Source organism: Hypanus sabinus, chromosome 11 (assembly GCF_030144855.1).
Source record: "Hypanus sabinus isolate sHypSab1 chromosome 11, sHypSab1.hap1, whole genome shotgun sequence".
Lineage (NCBI taxonomy): Eukaryota > Metazoa > Chordata > Chondrichthyes > Myliobatiformes > Dasyatidae > Hypanus > Hypanus sabinus.
Window position 1 is genome coordinate 54,415,793 of NC_082716.1, and position 27,365 is coordinate 54,443,157.

A 27,365-nucleotide genomic window follows, 5' to 3' on the forward strand; every position below is an offset into this window, starting at 1 on the left:
TTCTTGAAAGCATCCAGAGAATTGGCCTCCACTGCCTTCTGAGGCAGTGCATTCCACACCCCCACAACTCTCTGGGAGAAGTTTTTCCTTAACTCTGTCCTAAATGACCTACCCCTTATTCTTAAACCATGCCCTCTGATACTGGACTCTCCCAGCATCTGGAACATATTTCCTGCCTCTATCTTGTCCAATCCCTTAATAATCCTATATGTTGCAATCAGATCCCCTCTCAATCTCCTTAATTCCAGCGTGTACTAGCCCAGTCTCTCTAACCTCTCTGCGTAAGACAGTCCGGACGTCCCAGGAATTAACCTTGTGAATCTACGCTGCACTTCCTCTACAGCCAGGATGTCCTTTCTTAACCCTGGAGACCAAAACTGTACACAATACTCCAGGTGTGGTCTCACCAGAGCCCTATACAAATGCAAAAGGATTTCCTTGCTCTTGTACTCAATTCCCTTTGTAATAAAGGCCAACATTCCATTAGCCTTCTTCACTGCCTGCTGCACTTGCTCATTCACCTTCAGTGACTGATGAACAAGGACTCCTAGATCTCTTTGTATTTTTCCCTTACCTAACTCTACACCATTCAGATAACAATCTGCCTTCCTGTTCTTACTCCCAAAGTGGATAACCTCACACTTATTCACATTAGACGTCATCTGCCAAGTATCTGCCCACTCACCCAGCCTATCCAAGTCACCCTGAATTCTCCTAACATCCTCATCACATGTCACACTGCCACCCAGCTTAGTATCATCAGCAAACTGGCTCATGTTATTCTCAATGCCTTCATCTAAATCGTTGATGTAAATCGTAAACAGCTGTGGTCCCAATACCGAGCCCTGTGGCACCCCACTAGTCACCACCTGCCATTTATTCACCTATTCACCGCTACCCTTTGCTTTCTATGTGCCAACCAGTTTTCTATCCATGTCAATATCTTCCCCCCAATGCCATGAGCTCTGATTTTACCCACCAATCTCCTATGTGGGACCTTATCAAATGCCTTCTGAAAATCAAGGTACACTACATCCACTGGATCTCCCTTGTCTAACTTCCTGGTTACATCCTCGAAAAACTCCAATAGATTAGTCAAGCATGACTTGCTCTTGGTAAATCCATGCTGGCTCGGCCCAATCCTATCACTGCTATCTAGGTATGCCTCTATTTCATCTTTAATAATGGACTCTAGCATCTTCCCCACTACTGATGTTAGGCTGACAGGATGATAGTTCTCTGTTTTCTCCCTCCCTCCTTTCTTAAAAAGTAGGATAACATTAGCCATTCTCCAATCCTCAGGAACTGATCCTGAATTTAAGGAACATTGGAAAATTATTACCAATGCATCCGCAATTTCTAGAGCCACCTCCTTTAGTACCCTAGGATGCATACCATCTGAACCTGGGGATTTGTTAGCCTTCAGTCCCATCAGTCTACTCATCATCGTTTCCTTCCTAATGTCAATCTGTTTCATTTCCTCTGTTACCCTATGTCCTTGGCCTATCCATACATCTGGGAGATTGCTTGTGTCTTCCCTAATGAAGACAGATCTAAAGTACTTATTAAATTCTTCTGCCATTTCTCTGTTTCCCAAAACAATTTCACCCAATTCATTCTTCAAGGGCCCAACATTGTTCTAACTGTTTTCTTTCTCTTCACATACTTAAAAAACCTTTTGCTATCCTCCTTTATATTCCTGGCTAGCTTGCGTTTGTACCTCATTTTTTCTCCCCGTATTGCCTTTTTAGTTAAGTTCTGTTGTTCCTTAAAAACTTCCCAATCATCTGTCTTCCCACTCACCTTAGCTCTGTCATACTTTTTTTTTAATGCTATGCAACCTCTGACTTCCTTTGTCAACCACTGTGGCCCCTTTCCCCCTTTGAATCCTTTCTTCTCCGGGGGATGAACTGATTTCGCACCTTGTGCATTATTCCCAAGAATACCTGCCATTGCTGTTCCACTGTCTTTTCTGCTAGGATATCCGTCCATTTAACTTTTATTCTTTCTGTTTATCTTTCCGAAATGTCGATAATATCTAACAACATGAATGAATTTAGCATTGTAACTTTACATACAAAAGGTATTTTATGCAAGATTTCCATTTCTTTTGGTTGGTAAATTATCGGTGCCTTATATCCATGCACAAGATTACATTAGTGGCATTATTAGAAAAGTTTAAAAGGCATCCTAATTTTACTTCTGATCACGAAATATTTAATGCAAAGGCTGCGAGCACATCAGGCAAATCAACACGGAGGGCCTTCCCTCCTCCCACTTTCATGTTATGAACACCGGAAACAGAATTTGCCACTCACTGCATGTTTCCCAGGACCAGACTGCTTAAACGTGGTTGACATGGAAATTGGAGGCACTACTGCCTTTGAATTCCACTGTTCGGGATCCTGTCCTACATGAAGAGCCTGGGTGGAAAAATGTTCAAAAGGAGGTTGAAAGCTGCTCAAAGGGTCGTTTTCTTTATCCCCTGTAGACATTATCGGTTCTCCTCTCCGGTCAACAACCAGCTGAAACAGTACTTTAAAAAGTCACCTTCCGCCGGAACACAAAATATAAGGACGATGATGTACGAACGACGGCTGCGTGACCTACTGGCGTCACCAAGTTGCCTCCGTCACCTGGAAAATGCTGCTGACCACCCCAGCTTCCTTCAGTGTGATACCATTGGCTGAAAGCAATACAATGAACTCGCATAGGGGCGTTTAATAAAATTAAACGGTAACAGACTGAATGTTGTGTTTAGTAGGTGGTCAAATATTACATTATCCAGCTACTTTCCATAGGTTTTTGTACATTATTTGCGATTCCAACCCTTAATGCATGAACATATGGGTGATGAACGTAGGAATTATTTCACACTGAAAATCAACCCTGCCTGGAAATTCCGAAACGCAACCTAACACGACAAATTGTACAATCGAAAGTAATTTTAACCCTGAGAACAGTATTGCAGTTATTTCTGAGCATCTGAGCTACCGAGGGGAAATTCAATCCCTGACAATCTGGGGGAACATTTGTTTGCATGATGGCCGCTATTCCAGCGTAGAATTCACGCAAGTAACGTCAACAATCGTGCAAGGCCGATCATTTGCTTCTACATCGACTTTAACATCGTTACTTTGAATCTTAGAGTGTTTTTATTTAACCACGAATCCTCCAGCTGTCAACGTTGCTTATTCTGAAATTGCTCTGTTTAAAAGGCCGACACCTAAACTACTCTGTTCTCATCTATGCCTTCTTACAATTTCAAACATAGTCCTATATACTGCATGGCGTCAAAGGCATTGTTATATTCAACTTCTTAACTTCGGATTCATTCCCGTTGCTGGCACTAATCTCTTCCACATTTCATAGTTCACTGCTCATTAGCACCACCTATGTCCAGACTCAAGCAAAGAGCAGTTTATTCTGGAAAAGAGGACTACTCTTATCTATAGATACTGCCTGGCCTGCTGAGTCCCTCCAGCATTTTGTGTGTGTGTGTGTGTGTGTGTGTGTGGTGCTTGGATTTCCAGCATCTGCAGGTTTTCTCTTGTTTGTGAGCAGTTTATTCTGTATCCTTTGAGCTCAGTGACAAAAGCAGAAGGGGCCTAGGGAACTCATTACGACAGATCAGGATGAAATTGCAATGGACAAAGCAGGTGGCTATCCGAAAGGCAAAGGAAATAGTGACAGTAGACATTGCACACACACGTTAGGAACCACATCATCACGCATTGTTCAGGATGCCAACATGTCCAGAAGAAAGATGTCCCAGAGTCAGCTCCTGCAGACACCACAGAGGAGGCCCCAGACCCTGAGATTGTTTCACAGGGTGACCTCCATTGTCAGAAAAGACGTTATCCCACAAGAGTAAGAAATTCTCCGCAGCAATTAAATCTATAGACCTGAATGAGACAATCTAAAATTTACTATGCTGTGGATGTCTGTATAATATTTGTATAGTGTATATGCGTGCCCATGTGAGTTGAGATGCATTCTATATTGATTCTGAGTTTATAGCGAAGCAGCGAGGAGTATAGTGTATTTAATGTTTCAGCTGTCAGTGTTTCATATGCCAGGTGTTTTTCTCTTCACACTTCTGATGAAGTGCAGACCCCCAGTGCCCAGGAAGAGCAGATGCGAGTCTGTCCATTTGGGAGCTGGGGTTGGATCAATCTTCGTCTGGCATCGCGTCCACAGCCGTGACCCCGATTTGGCATCGCCTGATGGAGTCCTTGAAGCACGCAAGCCTCTACATGAAGTCTGTGTTGATCCATGTCTTGGAGGAATGTTTGAGTAGTATGGTAAATATATTGTTTGATTAAGCGTTCTTTGTTTGTTTCAATAATTGATTGTGGCTTATCATGGCACCACACCATACGTACATGTTTCTTAAAGTAACAACAAACATACACAAGTTATCTCCTGGTTCCCTTATTTTCCTTTCAATTAGTTTCTATATTTTGGAGTTACAAAACCTAACAATTCTAGCTCGGAATGTCAGAGTTTGGGGTTCAACTCTGGTGCTGTCTGTAAGGAGTCTGTACATTCTCCCAGTGACTGCGTGCTTCTTCTGTGGGTGCTCGTTTCCTTGCACAGTCCAAAGATGTACTGGTTTGTAAGGTAATTGGTCATTGTAAATTGGCCTGTGATTAGGCTGGTGTTAAACAGGGGAGTTGCAGGGGCTGTGGCTTGTTGTGCCAGAAAAGCCTGTTCTGCACTGGATAGACCCAGCAGCATCTCTATTTTCTGCAAAGCTGAGGAAATTTCATACCCCCCCCCCCCCCATCCTCACCACATTCTGCAGAGGATGTATCAAGAGCATCCTGAGCAGCTGCATCACTGCCTGTTTCAGGAATTGCACCATCTCAGGTTGCAAGACCCTGCAGTGGATAATGAGGTCAGCTGAGAAGATCATCAGGGTCTCTCTTCCTGCCATTACAGACATTTACACAACATGCTGCACCTGTAAAGCTAACAGCATTGTGGAGGACCTCACACACCCCTCATACAAACTCTTCTCCCTCCTGCCATCTGGGAAAAGGTACCAAAGCACTCGGGCTCTCACACCAGACTATGTAACAGTTTCTTCCCCCAAACCATCAGACTCCTCAACACCCAGAGTTTGGAATGACATCTACATCATTTATTATTACATTGAAATTTCCCCTCTACTGTGCCTATTGTCTTGTTTATTATTTATTTATTAATTATGGTACTGCCCTGCACTGTTTTGTGTACTTTATGTAGTCCTGTGTAGGTCTGTAGTCTAGTGTAGTTTTTGTGTTGTTTTACGTAGTCTAGAGTAGCCTTGAGTTGTCTCACATAGTCTAGTGTAGTTTTGTGTTGTTTCATGTAGCACCAGGGCCCTGGAGGAATGTTGTTTCATTTTTACTGTGTACTGTACCAGCAGTTTAAGGTCGAAATGACAATAAAAAGCAACTTGACTTGACTTGACTAGATGGATAGGTTGATAGAAAAAATCAATCTCCAGGTGTTCTTGACCCATGCACAGTTTTATTGCTCTTTACTACCCTGTCTAAGTTCCTCTCAGACACTCACATTACCCTTGAACATGTCTCCTCTCACTGCCATGTTCATTTCTAATCGTCAGTGTTGTCCATGAGCCAGATGAGTGCTGATTGTATTCTTCAAAGTCACTTTAAGGGCTGGCTTTTGAGGTTTCAGCTGCAAGGTTAAATGCTGATAGATGGAAGATCTGCAGTAGATTGGTACAATGCTGAAAGTGACACATCACAGCATTACACAGGGTAACGCAACTGTGCTGTCCTGAGAATCTCACAACTGAAGATCTCACTGTTAACAGTTAACATTGCTCAGGATTATAGAATTTGATAGTTTCCAGGCTCCATATTGAAAAAAAATCTCAATATAGCACACAGTGTTAGGTAGAAAGTAAAATAATAGTTTAGTGAAAACTAAAATATACAGAATCATAAAAAATTGCAAAAGCAAAAAACTTACTTCAAAATAAAATGATTAAGATCAGAAATAATGAGATTTCATTCATATTTTTCAGTACTAGAAACACAATGGAGATAGAAGAGACTGCAGATGCTGGAATCTGGAGCGATTATCTGATGTAAGAAAACCCCTTCCCCTCTTTATCTTGGCCACCCTGCTGCTCTACTCTCTGTCCACATGCAGTGGTTCAACTCAAAATGTCGACAATTTTCTTTCCTCCCACAGACACTGCTTGGCCAGCTGAGTTCCTCCAGCAAACTATTAACTGTTTCAGTACCGGAATTTTTTTTTGCACTGTGAACTATTTGCTCACCTAAGAATGGACAATCAAAACCACTTTTTGTTCAGTTTAGTGATTTCTAATATACAAATTCTAGAAGTGCACTCTTTCACATATGTTTCAATGATGAGAATTCCACATAGCAAAGCTTCTGGGGGAGCAGAGCAGGTGAACATAAATGTCCTCCTGATTTCCATGTATAACGTCTTGGTATTTAGTGGGTAAGTAATGATATTTATCTGCAAAATCCAGGCCATTGAATTTGCACAGACTCCTTCAATATCGTTCCAATTCTTCTATTACTGTTCCCCATGACCCTATAATCGCCTAGTCTGTCCCATACATTGTAGGAACCTCAGATGAAGGGTACTTATTTTATATTCTAGTGCTGCTTTCTAGACAATAATAATTCCAAATGATTAGGATAGATAGATTATTGATCCCAAAGGAGATTACAGTGTCACAGAAGCATTACAAGTGCACAGATACACAAATAACAGAATTAAGATAGAATAAAAAATAAGTTACCTCAAACAGTCTAACAGGAGGGGATAACCACTTCACTGGATATAGGCTGACTCAAAAAACAGGATCTTCACAGTGCTGCCCTGCTTATCGAAATGGGAGTAAGCACTGTTCAGCAGGTAGGTGACAGCATCATTGACTCCAGTGTGCTCCTGGTAGGCAAACTGCAGGGGATCAAGGGCAATCTAACTAGGGGTCAGAGGTAAGCCAGGACCAACCTCTCTAGGGTCGTTATGCTGTGTGGTCAGGACCACTGGATGGTAGTCATGCTTAGTCCTCCTTGGGTACATGATGTTTTGGATGGGCCGAAGGGCCTGTAACCTTGCTGTACTGTATTGCTCTATGGCCCTATGCCTCTAATTGGTTGATAAAGTTTGGAAAAAACAATCTGAATGAAAATTGGTAAAAAATACACTTTTATTAATTTGTCTTCCACAGAACAGATAAAGAATTAACCTGTCTTAGAAATTGAAAAACAAGCTACTAAAGTTCAAATTCTTGTATTTTCTCACAGAAAGCAGAGAAGGTATAAACATAGTGATAAAAGCAGTCAATCAGGCTTTTAAAACAGAATGCTACATTGATGTCAGGCCCAGGAAAGACTGCAAGAATGTTAGAATACAGATGAGTAGTCAAAAATTATACTTCTCAAACTCACTGAAAAATTGAGGAGGGTATTGGAGCAGGATGACATTTTTTGACAATGTTCAAATTTGCAGAGACACGCATCACAGGAATAAATAATTGTCTAATTAGATTTGGAATATGCTATGTAGGGAAATAGCTGTGCTGGTACAGTATTTCTAGTTTCCAGTGATAGAAATATGGTGGATGAAATTTTATAAAGACAGACTGCAAATTCCAATTGGACGGAGTTCATACTTGATGAGAGGAAACTAATTACTATCCTGATTGCCATCTGGGTCATGGCTGGTTAATAGTTTAGTAGCACTGAGAATAAAACTACATTATGTGATTCTTCTGGGAAAGGTTAGCTCAGAGATTAAGACAGAATTTGTCACTGTTATAATATCTGATCTCATGTGGGAAAATATTTGACAATGCAATAAATCTTATTGCTGCCAAAAATATTTTGCCAAAACTGAAAATTAACTTTCATGAGAGTAGAATCTCATTCCTTCAGATTTTAACCATTAAAGCCACAAATAATTTTTAAAAATCTTTCTTTTTTTTCCTATTGCCTGCATTTTATTCCCACTAGTTTGTTTAAAGTGCATTATTTGCCATTGGTTAAACCAATGTTTCCCAATCTATTTTAGCCCCCCCAAAGCACCATCATACTTGCCAACACCCCCTTAGCCATAATAACTTTCCAAGCCCCATAGTATAAAATGTGAGCCCACATGAGAAAAATTATTCTGCTTAAATTTTTGTTTGTTTTTAGACCTAGCTTACACAGTACCTGCTCGCTGTGCAACAGCTTCAAGGATCACATTAAGCTCAATGTGATCCTTGAGCTTAATGGTTTTTAGCAAAAGTTGAAATATCTAGTGCAAATCGTGACAGGAAAAGCCTTATGTCCCCATACATAACAATATCCAAGCGGTTTCTGTTTTTTGTGAGTATATAGTTGACTGCACAAGGTAGGAAGATGGAAATGCAATGAAAAGCAGTCTGGGTCTTCTCCAAAGACCAGGAAATTTTGTATGACAGTGTAGTCACATACCACAAAAGCTGACATTTATGAAAAGCATTTTTATTTCTTCATCATTCTGAATTTTTATAATTTCTTGCAAGTTCTTCTCTTGGTCTCCAACCTTGCAAAGAAATGGTTAATTACCCAGTCTGAAATTTCCAGATCATTCAAAGCTTTGAATCAATTCTGAAAATCCTTCTTCAGTGACTGTGGGTGTAAGATGCACTCTTGCAAATCACTGCTTGTGAAAGAGAGTGCCATAGTTTCCATGCAGAGAAACTGTGAGAACATTTTTCTCCCAATGTTTTGCTTATAGATTTCCAATTTTCTGATAAAAGTGGACGCTGCACTTGTTGCCCGGATTAAATTGAAATTCTCACCCTGCAGTTTCATAGGATAGAAGCAAGCATTCAAACTCTTCATTGTTATTTTGGCATAACTGGCAAAATACTCTGCTATTTTATGGATAAGATTTAATTTTGTTGAAAGCAAATATTACAAGAGTCATGCTTGAAAAAAGTTGCTGGCTGAGGTTTTTGGGTGCAAGATGTTGATGATGAATTACACAATGAATGCAGACAGACTTGGGGTTTCTTTATTCATAAATACCACTAAACCAATATGGCAAACTATTATACAGTATATGATGTTCCATCTGTTGCACAAGAAATCAAGTTCCTAATTGAAATACTTTTATCATCCATGTACAGTTTGAGCTCATTGTAAATTGATTCTTCATTGATATTTGTTTTTAACTTTTTACGAAAGAGAATCTCTTCATAAACTTTACCATTTTTGATAAACTGTACATATGCCATTAGCAATGCCTCATTATCTCACACAGTTGAGTCATCCAGTTGTATGCCAAATTCTGTTTTTTTTAGCTCTGTGTATTGTTGATACTCAACGTCTTCACTTATTTCGTCAATACGATGAGCTACAGAGTTATTACCCAGAGGAATTGATTTTTAAATACTGGTATCCATTTTAAGAATAGTGGTGAGCACTACTGATACAGCAGGCATTATTAATCTTTCACCAATTGTATGAAATTTTCCACACTTTGATATTCTTTTGTAAATGTTATAAGAAGCACTATCAAGGTCATTTTTAGCTTTCTTGACAAATGACTCAAGTGTGCAAGGCTCTTCCATCTTCTGGAAATGAATAATACCATAAGTAGCCTTGTCAGGGTGTCTTTTACGGAAGTGTTCCTGTAACCTTGATGGCTTCATTGGACAGTACACTATTACAAATAAGACACATGGGGCATCGCTGATCTAACGGGAATAGAATAAAACCATTCTCCAGGTGTGTAATATTGTATTGACACACTTCAGTAGTTTCTGTTTCTTAACATGATTAGAATTCATGGCTTCACTGCCTTCAGACTACTAGAGAGCGCACTGTACCTATTTATCAATCAATAGGGTTAAATTAAAATAAAAAATTAACACAAACTGGGAATGCCTATTAGATGTTGACAACGTTAGCGAGTTGACACTGTCAGCCAGGTCTTATACCTCTAGTTAGAGTGCTGCTTACCACCCCCCAGATGACCCTTTGCTCTCTGCTACTGACCAATTTTTTGAACTATCCTTAGACCTATAAGCTTTTACTTCTTGCAATCAATGTGCCTTGCAGGACATTTTTAAAACATTGTAATCTATATCAAATGCTCTACCCTTACTAACCTTCCTTGCTATCCCCAGAAAGAAAAATCAATTGAGTTAATTAACGTTGATGTACATGTAATGAATAACTGGTGATTCCCTGGAAATACTCAACAGATCAGGCAGCATATATATTGAAAGAGAAGCAAAACTAATGTTTCTGAATTGTGCTGTAGTATTAACTCTGTTTCTCTCTGTACACATTCTGCTGGCTTACTTCATCGTACCAGCACCTTCTATCTTTGTCTTCAGATTTTCAAAATCCACTCTGTTTAGCTTTTCTCCTTTGAGAGACTGACTTACATTGTGCCTAAGAATGGTTTCCCAATAATTATGTATGGAAATGCATCATTCCCACAGTTCCCTGATAATCAGTCAATAGATTTTATGCTATAGGTCCTGAAATGGAAAGATCACTCGGCATTGAACTATAACTGACAACTGACACTAACAGGGTCCAAATGGTGGAGTACTTGTAGAAGTAAATCAGATGAGATGATCCAAGTTGTGGGGAAACTTGGCAAAATCCTCAGCAAAATCATAATTGTCCTTTTGAGAACTTTACCTTGCAGCTTATTGACTGGAATTGGACTTCATTTCATGTTTGGTTCCGATTTACACATGTTGAAGTAGTATGTATGCCAAAGGCATGAATATTTGATTCAAATCACTAACGTATTGTATTGTTACATCTTTGAATATACCACTTTATAGAGCATTTAATTCACAAAAATGCAAAATATCTCAGAGAAACTATTCTGAGCCCAACATATGGATGCAATCATGAAGGCACACCACTGGCTACATTTCATTCAGACTGTGAGGAGAGCTGGTATTTCACCAGAAGACTCAGCAAATTTCTGCAGATGTAGTGTGGAGGGGATTCGGATTGGTTGCATCATTGTCTGTTACGGAGTCCCTAAAGCATAGGACTGCAAAAAGCTGCAGAGGGTTGAGAACTCAACCAGCTTCATCATGGGCACTGGCCTCCCCACCATCACGAAAACCTTCAAAAGGTGGTGAATCAAGAAGGCAGCACCCATCATGAAGGACCGTCACCAGAAGAGGACATGCCCTCTTCTCATTACTGTGGTCAGGGAGGAGATGCAGGAGCCTGAAGAAGCATAGTCTTAGAAATTTTTAGGAATAGCTTCTTCCACTCTGCCATCAGATTTTTGAGCAATCCACATACCTCACTATTTTGCTCTCTGTTACACTATTTATTTGTTTTTTAATATATTTTTGCTATAATTTATAGAAATTTTTATGTGCTTTACTGTACTGCTGCCACAAAAAAACATATGCCAAAGATAATAAACCTGCCTCTGAATCTGACTTTAAAATACCCAGCTTATTTGCAGAGGCAACTGGTACCATTACAACTATGAAGAAAATGTGGACCCAAATTTGTCAAAGTGGATATGAATTATAAAAGAACACCATTATTGCAAATTATTGGTTAGTATTTGATATTAACAATGCAAGGTTTTAATTATGAGCACAGAAAGAAGCTTCACAGAATATCTAAGAGGAATGTATTAATTTATAAAATGTTTTGATAAAAATTAATTTATAAAACTACCCCTTTCAGACAGTGATACAGAACCTGCAAGAGATAATCTTAAAATAATTACCAAAAGATTTAATGACAATGTTATTAGGACCCACTTCATGAGATATCTAGAAAATATTTCAGAAGTTACTTCATTAAATACTTGAAGAAGAATAAAAACTGGAAAGTTAAATTTAAATAACAGCTTTCTCCTCTTCATCTTGTTCCAAAATAATTTGCAGTGATGTGTACTTTTGAAATATGATTACAATTTTTGTTGGAAAATGAGAGAAAGTGGTTTGCACACATCAAACACCTGTGCAACCATATAATGAGGTAGTCTTTTCATTAAAGGTAACATTGTCTGAGAAGTAAAGATTGACTGAATTTTAAAAAAACACTCCTGTTTTCTGTGTCTTAGAACTTGACATAAGTGGTTAACAGACAAGCTGAACTTCCTTCCATCCAAAAGAAAAGAAATATACTTTCTGCCATGCATCAGGGTTCTATAAAAGGCCTCTTCCCTACAATCCAAGATCTAAACACTGTAGAGCCGAAAAATAACTTGCACAACTCCATATTCATGTTGAACTGAGAAACATTTTGTTACTTGCAATAGGGGAAAATGAATGCCTATTCACTTCAATGATATGATTCACTTAGTCTCTCTGAGTGGACGAGAATGGCAATTGCACACATTCAGAGATAGGTACAAAATCTTCACACTTTGAAGGCATTCAATTAACACTTCTTGACCAGTCAAAAATGACAAAGTGAGTGATCAATCATTTCTGACATCAACTTCCTGCATGAATACCATATGCATTATAGATCCATACCTTTGTACAGGATCTGCTGCTGTATTATATTTTAACAATAAATAATTATATCATTATTATGGTAACAAAAATGATATAACATATCAAATGTATATAGTATACATATGACATCTAGTGTAATTTATTGTTATTTTATATTTTCTCTGTGTGCCACAAGTCAGGTCCTTGATTTAACCGAGATGATGGCCCCCTTTGTTCAAAGACAGACTGCAACGGTCTTGAAGCTTCCTGTGCTGATAGCATTATCCCTAACAGGTCCTGCATTGTTGAGCCTTCGAGTGTAGCGACACAAACCAGATCTTGCTTACTTTGTAGCTACGAATACATTTCTATCTTACTAATGCTTTTATAGTATAATATGCAAAATAAGGTTATCCTCGATATTTGCATTTCACCTGAGAATAATCAAACAAAAATTAAATAAGAGGAGCTACCAATAAAGGTACATTGTACTCATGCAAAAGATCTTTTGCAAAAATCATTCTGTTTCAATGGTACATTGAGTTACCATAATAGACTGTGCTAACCTAGAAGTGGTTGTCATTTAAACCTATGACCTTTGTCTTAAATGTGAGTTGGGAAGATAGATATTTTATTGATTCCAAAGGCAATAGTAGTGCCACAGTAGCAGTACAAGTACACAGATAGAAACATATTAGAAGAGAACTAAGAAAGAATTTTTAAAAATTACCTTAAAAAATCAGATGTAGAAGATTTACAAGAATTCCAAGATTACACTGATAAGATGGTACTGCAGGAATTACCATAATCCTGTACAGTAATGGGTGCACATTCACACCGTCCAGATAAGAAGTGATGTTAGTATTGCATAGGGTCTCTACGATAGCAGGGTTAAACAGAGTCTAAACAGAGCTCTGGTAAACAGAAGTTAATAATAGTCTAACAGGATGGGGGGGGGGGGGGGGAGGGTCATCACTTTCCCGGCTATAGGTTGATTCATTATAGAGCCTAATGACCGAGGGTAAGAAAAACCTCATGTAGTGCTCTTTGGAGCAATTACATGAGTAATTGTCTTAGACTATTACTGAAAGTGCTCCTCTGTTTAGCCTTACTGATGTTGAGCTGCAGATGATTCAGATTGCACCATTTGTCAAAGTCTTCCACCAGGGCCCTGTGTTCATCCTCCCATCCGCCCTTTATACACCCAACTATTGCTGAGTCATCAGAGAATTTCTGCAGACGTGACTCACTGTTGTATCTAAAGTCCAAGGTAAACAGGAAGGAAGCCAATACAGTTTACTGTGGGGCCCCAGTGCTGCTTATAGCCATGTCTGACACACAGCACTGAAGCCCCACAAACTGTGATCGGTCAGTCAGGCAGTCCATTATCCAGGACACAATGGAAGTGCCAACCTGCATTGAATGGAGCTTTTAACCCAGCAATGAGGGCTGTATGGTATTGAAGGCTCTTGGGCAGCAAAGAAATCATAATCCTCACAATGTTGCCCTGCTTATCCATATGGGAGCAGGGTCTATTCAGCAGGTAGATGACTGAAGGTTCAGAAGTAGGATGCTCAGATTGCCATTGCAAAGACGGTCAGTAAATGGCCTTGCATTGTGCTATAATACTGTAATTCTATATACATTCTGTGATTTCATACAAGTTATGTATATTGAAATTGACTTACAAATTTATCAACAAATTGCCAACTCATGAATAGGAATATCATTCCCTTATAACATTTGGCATGTATAATGTAAGGGTACTTGTTCCTTCCCAAGCAGAGAGCACATCACTTTCATTTTAAGTTAGGCCACCATACTACCAAAATCTCAAGACCATAGTAGACTGAATAAAGGATTATACAGATTTGGCTTCATAAGGGGAAAAAAAAACATTATTCAGATTGCTAGTCAGGCAGACTTGTATTCTCATTTCCTTCTGGTCAAGATGGCACCAAGCTGTGATGTTCATCAAGGTTGTGCCTCAAACTTAATTTTTTGGTTAGGTTCATAGGGATGGTAGAGGTCAGTTTAGGATTTAGGGGTAGGGATGAGGGGAGTTTGAGGTCAGGGGCCATTAATGAACAGTTGCAGAAGGAGCTAGTAGTCAGCACCCATGTTGGAGTGCTTTATGGTTGAAGGCCAGCAACCCCAGAAGAAGACCAATGATCCCCATGGACAATGACCATATTTGGTAGGCCCTATTAACATGGGCTAGTGACAAACCCTCCCCTCAGGTTGGCAAGTCTCCACAAGTTGGTCAGTCCGGGGTCAGAGGGCTGTATCAGCTTGAGGCATGAGGGCCGGAGATTGATAGCCCTGACATGGGGGCAGTTGAAATTTAGAGCAATTCAGTTATGAGGAGAGACTGGAGACGCTAAGTCTGTTTTCCCAAGCGTGGAGAAGGTCAAGAAGGGATATGATTATGGTATATAAAACTTCAGCATTACATCCTTGTGTTTATATTCTCGGAGTCCCAAAATGAACGCTAACATTGCATTTACCTTCTTCACCACCAACTCAACCTTAAGGTTAACCTTTAGCGAATTGTGCACTAGGACTCCCAAGTCCCTTTGCACATGGACTTCTGAATTTTCTCCCACCTGAAAAATAGACTACGCATTTTTCCTTGTACCAAAGTTAATTTCCTGACACTGTATTCCATCTGCCACTTCTTTGCCCATTTTCTCCTAATCTGTCTAAGTCCTTCTGCAGCCTCCCTGCTTCCTCAACACTACCTGTCCCTCCACCTATCTTCATATCATCTGAAAACTGGCACAAACATGTCATTCCCATCATCCGATCATTGACATATAATGTAAAAAAAAGCAGTCACAACACCGACCGCTGCGGAACATCAGTAGTCACTGGCAGCCTATCAGAATGTCTCCCTTTATTCCCACTCTTTTCATCCTGCCAATCAGCCAATGTTCTATCTATGCTAGTATCTTTTCTGTCATACCATGGGCTCTATCTTGCTAAACAGCCTCATGTTTAGCATCTTGTCAAAGGCCTTCTGAAATCCAAGTAGTCAATATCCATCGATTCTCCTTCGTCTATCCTACTTATTATTTCCTCAAGGTATTCCAACAGATTTGTCAGGCAAGATTTTCCCTTAAGGAAACCATGCTGATTCTGGCCTATTTTATCGTGTGCCTCCAACTGCCGTGAAACCTCATCCTTAACAATCAACTCCGACCTCTTCCCAGCCACTGAGATCAAGCTTATAATTTCCTTTCTTCTGCCTCACTCCCTTCTTGAAGTATGGAGTGACATTTGCAATTTTCCAGTCCTCTGGAACTATGTCAGCCTCTAGTGATTCTTGAAAGATCATTACAAATTCCTCCACAATTTCTTCAGCTACATCTTTCAGAACCCTAGGGTGTAGTCCATCTGGTCCAGGTGACTTGTCTACCTTCAGACCTTTCAGCTTCCCAAGTACCTTCTCCCTAGTAATAGCAACTGCACTCACTCCAGCCCCCTGACTCTTGAACTTCCGGCATACTGTTAGTGTCTTCCATAGTGAAGACTGATGCAAAGTATTTAGTGCCTTTGCCATTTCCTTGTTCCCCATTACTACCTCTCCAGCATCATCTTCCAGTGGTCCAATATCTACTTTTGCCTCTTTTTCACTCCTTATAAAACTGAAAAACTTTTGGTTTTTTCTTTGATATTAGTGGCTGACTTACCTTCATATTTATTCTTTTCCCACCTTATGGCTTTTTCAGTTATTTTCTGTTGGTTTTCAGAAGCTTCCCAATCCTCTAACTTCCCACTAATTTTTGCTCCATTATACGGCTTCTCTTTGGCTTTTATGTTGGCTTTCACTTCTGTTACCAGCCATGGTTGCATCACGCTACCATCAGAATACTTCTCCTTCTTTGAGATGTATCTATCCTGCACCTTTCAAATTGCCCCCAGAAACTCCAGTCATTGCTGCTCTGCCATCATCCCTGCTAATGCCACCTTCCACTCAACTTTGGCCAGCTCCTCTCTCATGCCTCTGTAATTCCTTTTACCCCACTGTAATATTGATGCATTTGACATTAGCTTCACGCTCTCAAATTGCAGGGTTAATTCTATGACAATATAATCACTGTCTCCTATGGGTTCCTTTGGCTTAATTCGTTCATATGTGCTGGGTCATATAATGTGGGTGATCATGGTCTTTCCACAACCATGATTGTTCTTGGCAAATTTTTTCTACAGTAGTGGTATGCTATTGCCTTCTTCTGGGCAGTGTCTTTACAAGATGGGTGAACTCAGCCATTATCAATGCTTTTCAGAGATTGACTACCTGACATTCAATCGAATTCCGCACTGCACAGACACCAACAGTTTCTGTAACACGATCAGGATGAAAAGAACAAGCAGAAGATGTAGAGAAAGTCAAATAATTTGAAGAGGTTGGCTATCTGGGAGATGTTCATTGTTCGTTGACACCATTATGACTGGAAGTTCTTGTATGTTCTGTTCTCTTGTGGTAAGCAGTCCTTTTGGATAAACAATCTGTATTGAAGTCTGCAGGGCACAAACAAGGTAGCATTGTCATTAAGCTAGTTCTTGCAGAGACAATAACATTGAAGTTAGAATAGGATTACTGTAATGGGTGTTTGATAGTGCACACTCAGTGGGCCTACAGGTCAGTTTTCATACTCTGTGATATTTATTACCCCACTATAATTAAAAATCTCATCTCCATCACCTAAGTGATGTGAGAACAAATTTTCATTTGCAGAAGATCTATCACTTTTATCACCTTACCAGTATGTCAAGAACTGCATAGAAGGTAAGAAGGTATCCTAGTTGTAAAAGACAATTAAAACATATCTAATGGAGCGTACAATAGCTAAGTATAATCAGAAAAAAGGAAAATACTGACAGCGCTGACCTCTAGTGTTCATTATGGTAATGATACCCAATTGTTTTTGGTCTGATACTGTCTGAAACAGCAGTGTGTGGACAAGGAGACTAAAGTTAGAACCATGAGAAGAATAGCAGTGCCACCTTGACACGAGAACATCTGTATGAATTGGTAACAGAGTAGAGGCTGATTTATACTTGTGCGTCGCATCTACTCCGTAGGTATCGCGTACCCTACGCCATACCTAAGCTGCACCCTACGCTGTAGGGTGACGTGCACCTCTCCAGAAAAGTTACTCACACGTCACGGTGATACAGACCGCAACAACTGTGATTGGTCCACTTGGTAGCATCACACTTTCCCTTATGCATTTCCAGTTGCTTCCTCTCCGCCATGTCTGTAGGCTGTGCGTACACCAATGCAAAATAGATGAACCAAATCATCATATCTACCTGCCGACACGCGAAAATGTTTGAAATGCATTTCCTCGTCCATGTCTCTCACGAAGAAACTCAACACAGTGACATAGAAACCCCACCGCCAACTAGCGTTTTGGTGCACACCAACACATGCTCGCTACGGTGTAGAGTGACGCAGAAGTGAAAATCAGGGTTACGGTGCAGGCTGCAGCGTAGCCTGTACACACAAGTATAAATCAGCCTTAAGAAGACTGGGATTGGAAACAAAGTATTTCTATAGTGAGAAAGTCATAGATGAGTGTGCCCCCACAGAATTATTCTGCATCTTCCCTAACCAGAAGTCCTGGATAAGCCATGAGGTCCACAATATGCTGATGGCCAGACCAGTGGCATTTGGGTTGGCAACCAAGTTAAAAATAAGAGGTCCAGGTACAATCTCTGGAAAGTCATCTCACATGTGAAGTGGCAATTCCGGACTAAACTTGATCACTGAAGGGTGCCCAACAGCTATGGCAGGGCTTAACTGCTATCACCTCCTACAAAGTGAAACCAAGTGACAGGTGACAACAAGGCTTCGCTTCTATGTTCACTTTGACCATCAGAACATGGAGGCACTTTCACAAACTCCTACAGCTTCAGAATACCTTATGAGGCTGACGTGAGAACATCCTTCCAGAGGATGAACCCACCATAAGCATCCAGCCTAGATGGGTTCATGGTCGAGTACCATAACACCATAAGACAAAGGAGCAGAATTAGGCCATTCAGCCCATCGAGTTTGCTATGCCATTCCATCATGGGTGATCCCAGATCCCATTCAACCCCACACATCTACCATATCCTCTGATGCCCTGACAGATCAGGAAACGATCAACTTCCACCTTAAATATACGCACGGATTTGGCCTCCATCGCAATCTGTGACAGAGAATTCCACAGATTTAATACTCTCTGGCAAAAACAATTCCTCCTTACCTCTGTTCTAAAGGGTTGTCCCTCAATTTTGAGGCTGTGCCCTCCAGTTCTGGATACCCCCTCACTACAGGAAACATCCTCTTCACGTCCACCCTACCTAGTCCTTTCAACGTTCGGTATGTTTCAATGAAATCATTTTCTTCTAAATCGCAGTGAGTACAGGCCCAAAGCTGCCAAACGCTCCTCATATGATAACCCCTTTATTATTGGAATCATCTGGAGAACCTCCTCTAGACTCTCTCGAATAACAACACACTCTTTCTGAGATATGGGGCCCAAGACCTGTGCTGATAAATTGGCTGGAGTGTTCACTGGTAACTTTAATCTCTAGCTTCGGCAGTCTGAAGTACCCTCCTGCTTCATGCAGGCTTCAGTTATACTGATGCCAAAGAAGAACATGGTAATCTGCCTCAGAGACTATTGTCCAGTAGCACTTATATCCATTTTGATAAAACTTATCTACTCCAACCTGAGAAGTGTCTTGGATTCACTCCAATTTGTCTATCATAACAACAGTTCAACAGCAGATGCCATTTCATTAGCTCTTCACTCAATCCTGGAACATCTGCACAGCAAAGGTGCATACACCAGTATACCATTCATTGACAACAGTTTGACATTCAATACTATCATCCCCTCAAAACTAATCAATAAACTCCAAGTCCTCAGCCTCAATACCCCCCTGTGCAATTAGATCCTTGATTTCCTCACTTGCAGACTCCAGTCAGTTCAGATTGGCAACAGCCTCTCCTCTACAATCACCATCACGAGAGAAGCACCACAAGGCTGTGTGTTTACCCACTGTTCTACTCATTTTGTACTTATGACTGTGAGGTTAAGCACAGCTCCGAAGCCATATTTAAGTTTGCTGGTGACACCACTGTTGTTGCCCAAATCAAAGATGGTGATGAATCAGCATATTAAAAAAAATTGGATAGGTATATGGACAGGAAAGGAATGGAGGGTTATGGGCTGAGTGCTGGTCGGTGGGACTAGGTGAGGGCAAGCATTTGGCATGGACTAGAAGGGCCGAGATGGCTTGTTTCCATGCTGTAATTGTTATATGGTTATATAAGAAGAAGATCAAACATTTGTCGGAGTGATGTCCAAGGAGATGATTGTTGACTTCAGGAGGAGGAAACTGTAAGTCCGTGAGCAAGTCCTCACTGGGGGAATCAGAGGTGAAGAGGGTCAGCAACTTTAAATTCCTTGATGTTATCATTTCAGAAGGTATGTCCTGGCCCCAGCATTTAAGTGCCATTATGAAGTAAGCACGGCAACACCTCGACTTTCTTGGAAGTTTGTGAAGATTCAGCATGTCATCTAAAACTTTGACAATCTTCTATAGACCGTAAGACCATAAGACATAGGAGCAGCAGTAGGCCATTTGGCCCATCGAGTTTGCTCTGCCATTTCATCATTGCTGATCCACTTTTCCTCTCAGCCCCAATCTCCTGCCTTCTCCCCATATTCCTTCATGCGCTTTCCAATCACCAACCTATTAACCTCTGTCTTAAATATACCTAAATACATGGTCTCCACGGCTGCCTGTGGCAAGGAATTCCACAGATTCACTACTTTCTGGCTAAAGAAATTCCTCCTCATCTCTGTTCTGAAAGGACACACCTCTATACTGAGGCTGTCCCCTCTGGTCTTAGACTCTCCCATCAAAGGAAACATCCTCTCTACATCTACTTTATCAAGGCCTTTCACCATTCAATATTTTTCAATTAGGTCACCCCTCATTCTGAATTCTAGTAAATACGGGTCCAAAGCCATCAAACGCTCTTCATATGACAATCCATTCAATTCAGCAATTATTTTTTGAACTTCCTTTGAACTCTCTCCAGTTTTAGCACATCCTTTCTAAGGGGCCCAAAACTGCTCACAATACTCGAAATGATACCTCACCAGTGCTTTATATAGTCTAAACATTACATCCTTGCTTTTATATTCTAGTCATCTTGAAATGAACACTAATACTGCATTTGCCTTCCCCACCACAGACTCAACCTGCAAACTAACCTTTAGGAAATGCTGCACAAGGACTCCGAAGTCCCCCTGCGACTCATTTCCTTTCCCTTTAGGAAAGAGTCAACCATTTAATTTTTTCTATCCAAATGCATGACCATATACTTCCCAACCCTGTATTCCATCTGCCATTTCTTTGCCCTGTCTAAGTCCTTCTGCAGCCTCTCTATTTCCTCAATACTATCTGGCACTTCACCTATCTTCATATCGTCTGCAAACTTTGCAACAAAGCCATCAAGTCCATCATTCAAATCATTGATATATAATGTAAAAAGAATCAGTCCCAACATATTCCCCTGTAGGGAACACCACCGGTCACCAGCAGCCAAGCAGAACAGGCTCCCTTTATTCCCAGTGTAGTGGAGAGTACATTAACTGGTTGCATCACGGCCTAGCATGGAAACACCAATGTCCTTGAAAGGAAAAGTCCATAATTAGTAGTGGAAATGGCCTAGTCCATTACAGGTTGAGCTCTCCCTACCAACAGCATCCATCACTAGGCACTCCCTCCCCCCCACCCCACAGCATCAAGGCCATGCTCTCTTCTTGCTGTTGCTATCAGGAAGCAGATATAGGACCCTCCAGATCTATGCCACCAGGTTCTGGAAGAGTTATTACCCCTCAACCATCAGGCTCTTGAACCAGAGGGAATAACTTCCCTAGCACTGAACTGTTCCCACAACCTAAAAACTTGCCTTCAAGGACTCTTCACCTCATGTTCTTGATATTTATTGCCTACTTATTTATTATTTTTAATCTTTCTTTTAGTATTTGCGCAATTTGTTGTTTTTTTTTTGCACATCAGTTGTTGACTGCCCTGTTGGGAGCAATCTTTCATTGATTCTTTTGTTTCTTGTTTTTACTGTGATTGCCTACAAGAAAATGAATCTCAGGATTGTATAAGCTGACATATATGTAGTTTGATAATTTTTTATTGAACTTATAAGAATTCACCCTAAACATTCATTGTTTCTTATGCACTGCAATTAAGTGTCCAGACATTTACCTCTACTACAAGCAGGGCAACAGCAGGCGGCATTTGGGAAACCACCAGCAAGAAACACACCATCCTGACTTAGAAATATATCACAGTTTCTGGCTTTAAATCTTTGATGTCCTTTCCAACAGAATTGAGGGTACCTTCTGCAGATGATAGTTCACCATAACCTCTCAAGGGTAATGAGGGGTAGGCAAAAACAATAGAAGCCAACCTTACTAGCAATTCCCAAATGAATAAAAACAATTTGACGGCAGTGTAATTTTGACAGGGAGCAAGGATAAGTTATGTACAAGTCATTCAAAAAATTATTATGCAAGATACTATGGTTCTTAACAAGGTAGATGCAGAAAGTACACACCCTCTTGTGGAAGCACCTAGAACTAGGGTCATTGTTTAAAAATAAGGATTGAGGCATTCTTTTACTCACAAGATGTGTGAGTTTTGATTCTTCCTCAAAGCGCAGTGGAAGCAGAGTCTTTGATTATTTTTAAGACAGTGGGAGATGAGCACTTGATAAACAAAAAAGTATAAGATTACCATGCGTGAACAGAAATATAGAATCACATCAACCATAATCATAAATGGCAGGTTGAATTTGAGAAGCCAGTGACCTACTCCTGCTCCTAATTTGCATGTGTATTCGTGTCTTCAGTGTTCTTTTTTTCTCTTTTCAATTCACTTTAGATTTTTTTGAACAACCCTCTTTAACTGCTGGAATTGCTAACTACTAATTAGAGAATGATCTCTTTATACAACAGGGGTGAACGTAACATAATCTGTTATGCCTTTAACCCGACTGCACAGCTTAGCATATTATACAAAGCTATTAGTGGAAACTTGAGTTTTGTGATCAACATACCGAGGAATTAGTTGGGAAGAATAAGAACATATCCTCTTCCACATTCAATGGTATTATCAACCAGGTTCCCATCTTCAGTATCTCTATCATCAATAGAAATTCAGCTGACCCAATCACACATAAGGTGTGGGTTTTGAAACAGGCCACAGATTGAGTATTTTGCAACAAATGACAACTTCTACACAATTCTTAACCAACTTAAGTTTAGGACATGATGAAATATTGGTGTGAATGAGTAAAGTTACAAAAAGATTTTAAAAGCTCTACACCTTCTACCTAATTATGAACAATTCCAGTAGGTTAAACATGATGTAAAAATTCAGAATCCACAGCATACACTGCATCTTTCACACCTCAGGCCCATGAACTTCTATTACACAAAATATAGTAGTGTGCAAAAGTTTTGGACACACGTAAAAAATAATCTGTAAAGCGAAGGCGCTTTCAAAAATAATAAAATGACAAGACTCAAAATATCAAAAAAATTACTATAAAAACAATAAACTGTAAAAAACTAAAACAAATCAATATTTGGTGTGACGACCCTTTGCCATTAAAAACACAGCAGTTCTCTTAGCTTCACTGCCACGCACTTTTATAAGAAAATTGGCTGCTAGGTTGTTCCAACCATCTTGGAGAACTTGCCACAGTTCTGCTCACTTTGGCTATCTCACTTGTTTCTGTCTCTCCAGGTAATCCTAGATGCCTCAATGACGTTGAGGTCTGGTCTCTGTGGAGGCTATACCATCTGAAGCTGTATAAAAAATCCAGGAAGTCTAAGACTTTTGCACAGTACTATACTGTACATGGTCTATAAGTGCATGAGAATACTCATATGAGAATTCATACGCCATATCACTAAACCATTCTTTCATCATTGTTTAAAGCCTGGCATTCCTTCCATTAATTATATAATACTTATATTAGCTAGAGTATTTTGCTCATGGACAATTGTGAATCATGGATTATTCTTCAGCTTGAATGGTATGATTTGATAATATGTTTTTTCCACCTTTTTTAGATTGGACAGACATTATCTTCAGACTGGAAATACTACAGTAAATGGTTTGTCACTGAATATTCCAAATTTTGCTGTCTGTTCATTGTTGAAATCTGCAATATTGAATCAAAGATATCAGGTTTAGTTGGAGACCATAACAGTCAGCAAGTTTCTGCTTTTGGCAACAGAACTTAGGTATTTTCTTTCATAACCTAGGAACTTGAAAAAATGTAAAGAAATTGATTAGAACAGATTACTATGTGGGTTATGTGTTGATATTGTAATATGTGGGAACAAGTGGACCGCAATATGTGAAATAGTGACCATAACTGTAGCAAATATTGGTTAATGAGCTGAAGTTCAACTCCAAACACCTGGTCTATTGGGGGTTGCGGAGAGAGTGGGAGAGGAAATATTATCTCCATGCAGTATTGCAATCACATCCCTTAGATTAGCTTTCTTTAGACTGACAAATGTTCACAGACATAACAATGTGACTGCAGAACAGACAATTAGAGGGCCAGAGGATAGTTTCAGAGGAGCCTTGCCCCTTTCCCTTTTCTATCAGACGTGTAGACTTTGCTCTCTGTGTGGACGAAGGTGAAGAATGCAGGGAGGATGTGCAAATTGTCCCTAGTGTCATGATGCCAATTGCCATTCAAGTGGGATGGGGCAGGGGAAATGAGAAGTGCAGTTTCTTCTGTGATGGTGTAGTTAGGGGAACAAATGCTATTATTTGCAGTGATGACAGAGTCCATAGATTGTCTTGCCTGCCTGGTGCTATGGTAAAGAACATGCCTTCAGGGCTGAAGGAAAACAGAGTAGGAAAGGGAGGATTCAGTTGTTATGGTCCATTTGGACACCAACAACATAGTTAAGGCTACGAATGAGGTTCTGCTCTGGGATATTGAAACATTAAAAAGCAGAACCTCGACCCAGAGGGTAATGAATCTATGGAATTCATTGCCACAGATGGCTAAGGAATCCATGTCATGGGATAAATTTAAAGTGGAGCTTAATAGGTTCTTGATTGGTGTGGATGTCAAATGTTACAGGGAGCAGGCAGGAAAATGGGGTCGAGGGAGTTAATAAATCAGCCATGATGGAGTAGAATCATTGGGCTGAATAGCCTAATTCTGCTCCTATGTTTTATGGTCTTAAGGGTGATGTCTCTGGATTATCACATAAATCACATGTAAATTGCCAAAGGCTAAATTGGATTAAGGAGGTAAATACAATGCATGGTTTGGGAGAAATGGTACTAAAATTGAGGAAGAACAGAGCTGTTCCATTGGTTTCACCTAAAATGTCCTAATAAAATTGCTTGGGTACAGAGTGGTTAAGTGTTCCAATGTATGAATCACAAAAGTTAGCAGACTGATCCAATAAGTAGTTAAACAGGCAAATGATTTTCGGGGCTTTATTGCAAAGAGGTTGGCATTTAAGAATAAGGAGATCTTTTATCTAGCTACAGTTCCTTTCATTGGTACTTGTTAATATAGTTCCTCCATCTTAGGGACCAAGCTTGTAATTTTTTCTAATTTCCTTCTAATGTCTTCACATCCTCCCTATAATGAAAGAACCAGATTTGAACACAATATTCCAAAACAATGTTTCAGTACGATTTTCTAGCATTTGCACTGTATTTATTGATAAAGCCTATCTCATTAACTAGTTTCTTAATCAGTCTTGCTGCTTTTAATGACCTGTACATCCACGGTCACAGGTTACTTTACTCCTGAAGCCTTTTTAGAACAGTATATTGTTTTCAATGACATTACTCTTCATTCTTCCAACCAAAATGCACAGCCTCACATCTCTCCACAGTAACAAGTAACCTGCCACCTTTTAATCCATTCTATGAACCTCTTTACATCCTACTGCCATCTGATGCAATTCACTACATAAGTTGTAATTAATTCAAAGCTTGCTCTTTATTGTATCTACACAAATATTAATGTAAACAACTTGTCATGAATGCTACTGTTCCCTTTGTACTGATACTCACTCAGACCAGTATTCCAATTTATGACACTGAAATAATGCATCTCCCTTTGGCTAAACAATTGATCCTTCTTCTCCCTGCCCCCGGCATGAGAATCTTCCTTGCAAGAATTAGTTTTCTCAGTTGCTGCTGCTTTGCATCCTCATTCTTTATCAGGTTAAACTGTAGTGTTTCAATGTTATTGGCTCTGTCCTATCTGATAAATGGGTCAGCTTTCCATTAGTTCTAGTCACTTCATTGACCCTCTCCCAAGTAACAACTTGTCCCGTGTCTTTTGTCGTCTTGGAATCAGACTAGTTCGGTCTTGTTTAGCTAGATCAGTTAGTTGCTAGGCTCAGGTTACTTCAAGTCCGAAATACAGTATATCCTTTTCATAAATCTGTGTATTCTATCTTACAAAAGAACATCTTACAAACAAATTCTTATTTCTCTAATTCTGCAGATTATCAGTAGGGGGATGCTTGGGTTGACTTTTAATTGCTTTGATCCAGTTATTCCTGAGCAAAACCAATTCACAAGACAGTTTACAAAATGGAGGTTGCAGCACAGTCTCACAAAATGGCAGCCTCCATTTCCTTCACCATATGGCAAGCTCAAAGATATTTGGGTTGTCCATTTCCACTCTGATTGACTCATTCCAGTTAAATATTTTCTTCCATCTTTTAATTCATTTATGGCAAATGCTATTCTCTTTGCAGTTTACAATATTGCTAAGTTTTATGTCATCACAAATATAGAAATATTGAGAAATTTTGAATTTCAGTACTATATGATTGAAAATTGAATATTTATGAACTACGATGCAATAACTTTTACTGGGTTGTTTGTTGCACCTCATAAATTTAACTAGCCACATGCTGACATGAGCCATGCCTGTTCAACTTTTGGAACTTTGCCTGGGGAAATTAAACCATGGTGTTCAAGGAAGTGAGCATAATTTGTCATGCTCGGAATAGACAAAGAACCATTTAATGGTGCCCTAGCAGACTGGAATACACTAAGGTGTGTCATTATTTATTTTCTATCCTCCAATTTCCTCCTCCTGAAATCCCCCTAAAATAGCCTAATATTTTACTTCCGTGTTGTCACACTCTTCTGACCAACACCCATTCATCACTCACTGATTTATCAGAGAGAAGTATAGACAGAGTCCATAGAGGGGAGGCTCGTTCTTGTTACATGCTGAGCTGTGTCCACAATTCTCTGCCGTTTTTTGTGGTCTTGTGCTGCATAGTTGCCATACCAAGCTATTTTGTATACAGAGAGAATGATTTCTGTGGTGCATCAATCAAAATTGGTAAGTATCAATAAGGGCATGCCCAATTTCTTTAGCCTCCAGAGGAAGCAGTGGCATTGGTGAGCTTCCTGGCCGTGGCATCAATGCAGTTGGACCAGGACAGACTATTTGTGATGTTCATACATAAGAACTTGAAGCTCTTAACCCTATCTACCTAAACACCATTGATGTAGATGGGAAAACTGCACCCCCCCCCACACACTTTCTGAAGTCAGTGACCAACTCTTTTGTCTTGTTGACATTGAGGAAAATGTTGTTATGTCACCATGTCACAAAACTCTCTCTGTCGTTTCTATATACTGATTCATCATTATTTGAAATGTGGCCCACTACAGTTGCCTCAGATGCAAACCTGTGGAGTAAGAGCAGAAACTGGCCATACCAGTATGAGCATACAGAGTAGAGTAGTAGGCTGTAGACGTAACCTTGTGGAGCACCAGT

At 39.9% G+C, this 27,365-nt stretch overlaps 1 protein-coding gene across 1 annotated transcript in view; it reads right to left on the reverse strand.

The window, feature by feature from the left end:
• LOC132401968 (cystathionine gamma-lyase-like) overlaps nt 1-2,629 on the reverse strand; it is a 63,323-nt gene extending 60,694 nt beyond the window's left edge. Inside the window, exon 1 of the mRNA XM_059984347.1 lies at nt 2,319-2,629. Within this exon, the coding sequence (XP_059840330.1) occupies nt 2,319-2,495 (177 nt within the window). The 5' untranslated portion in view covers nt 2,496-2,629. The remainder of the gene's footprint in view (nt 1-2,318) is intronic.
• Between the last annotated feature and the right edge of the window lie 24,736 nt (nt 2,630-27,365).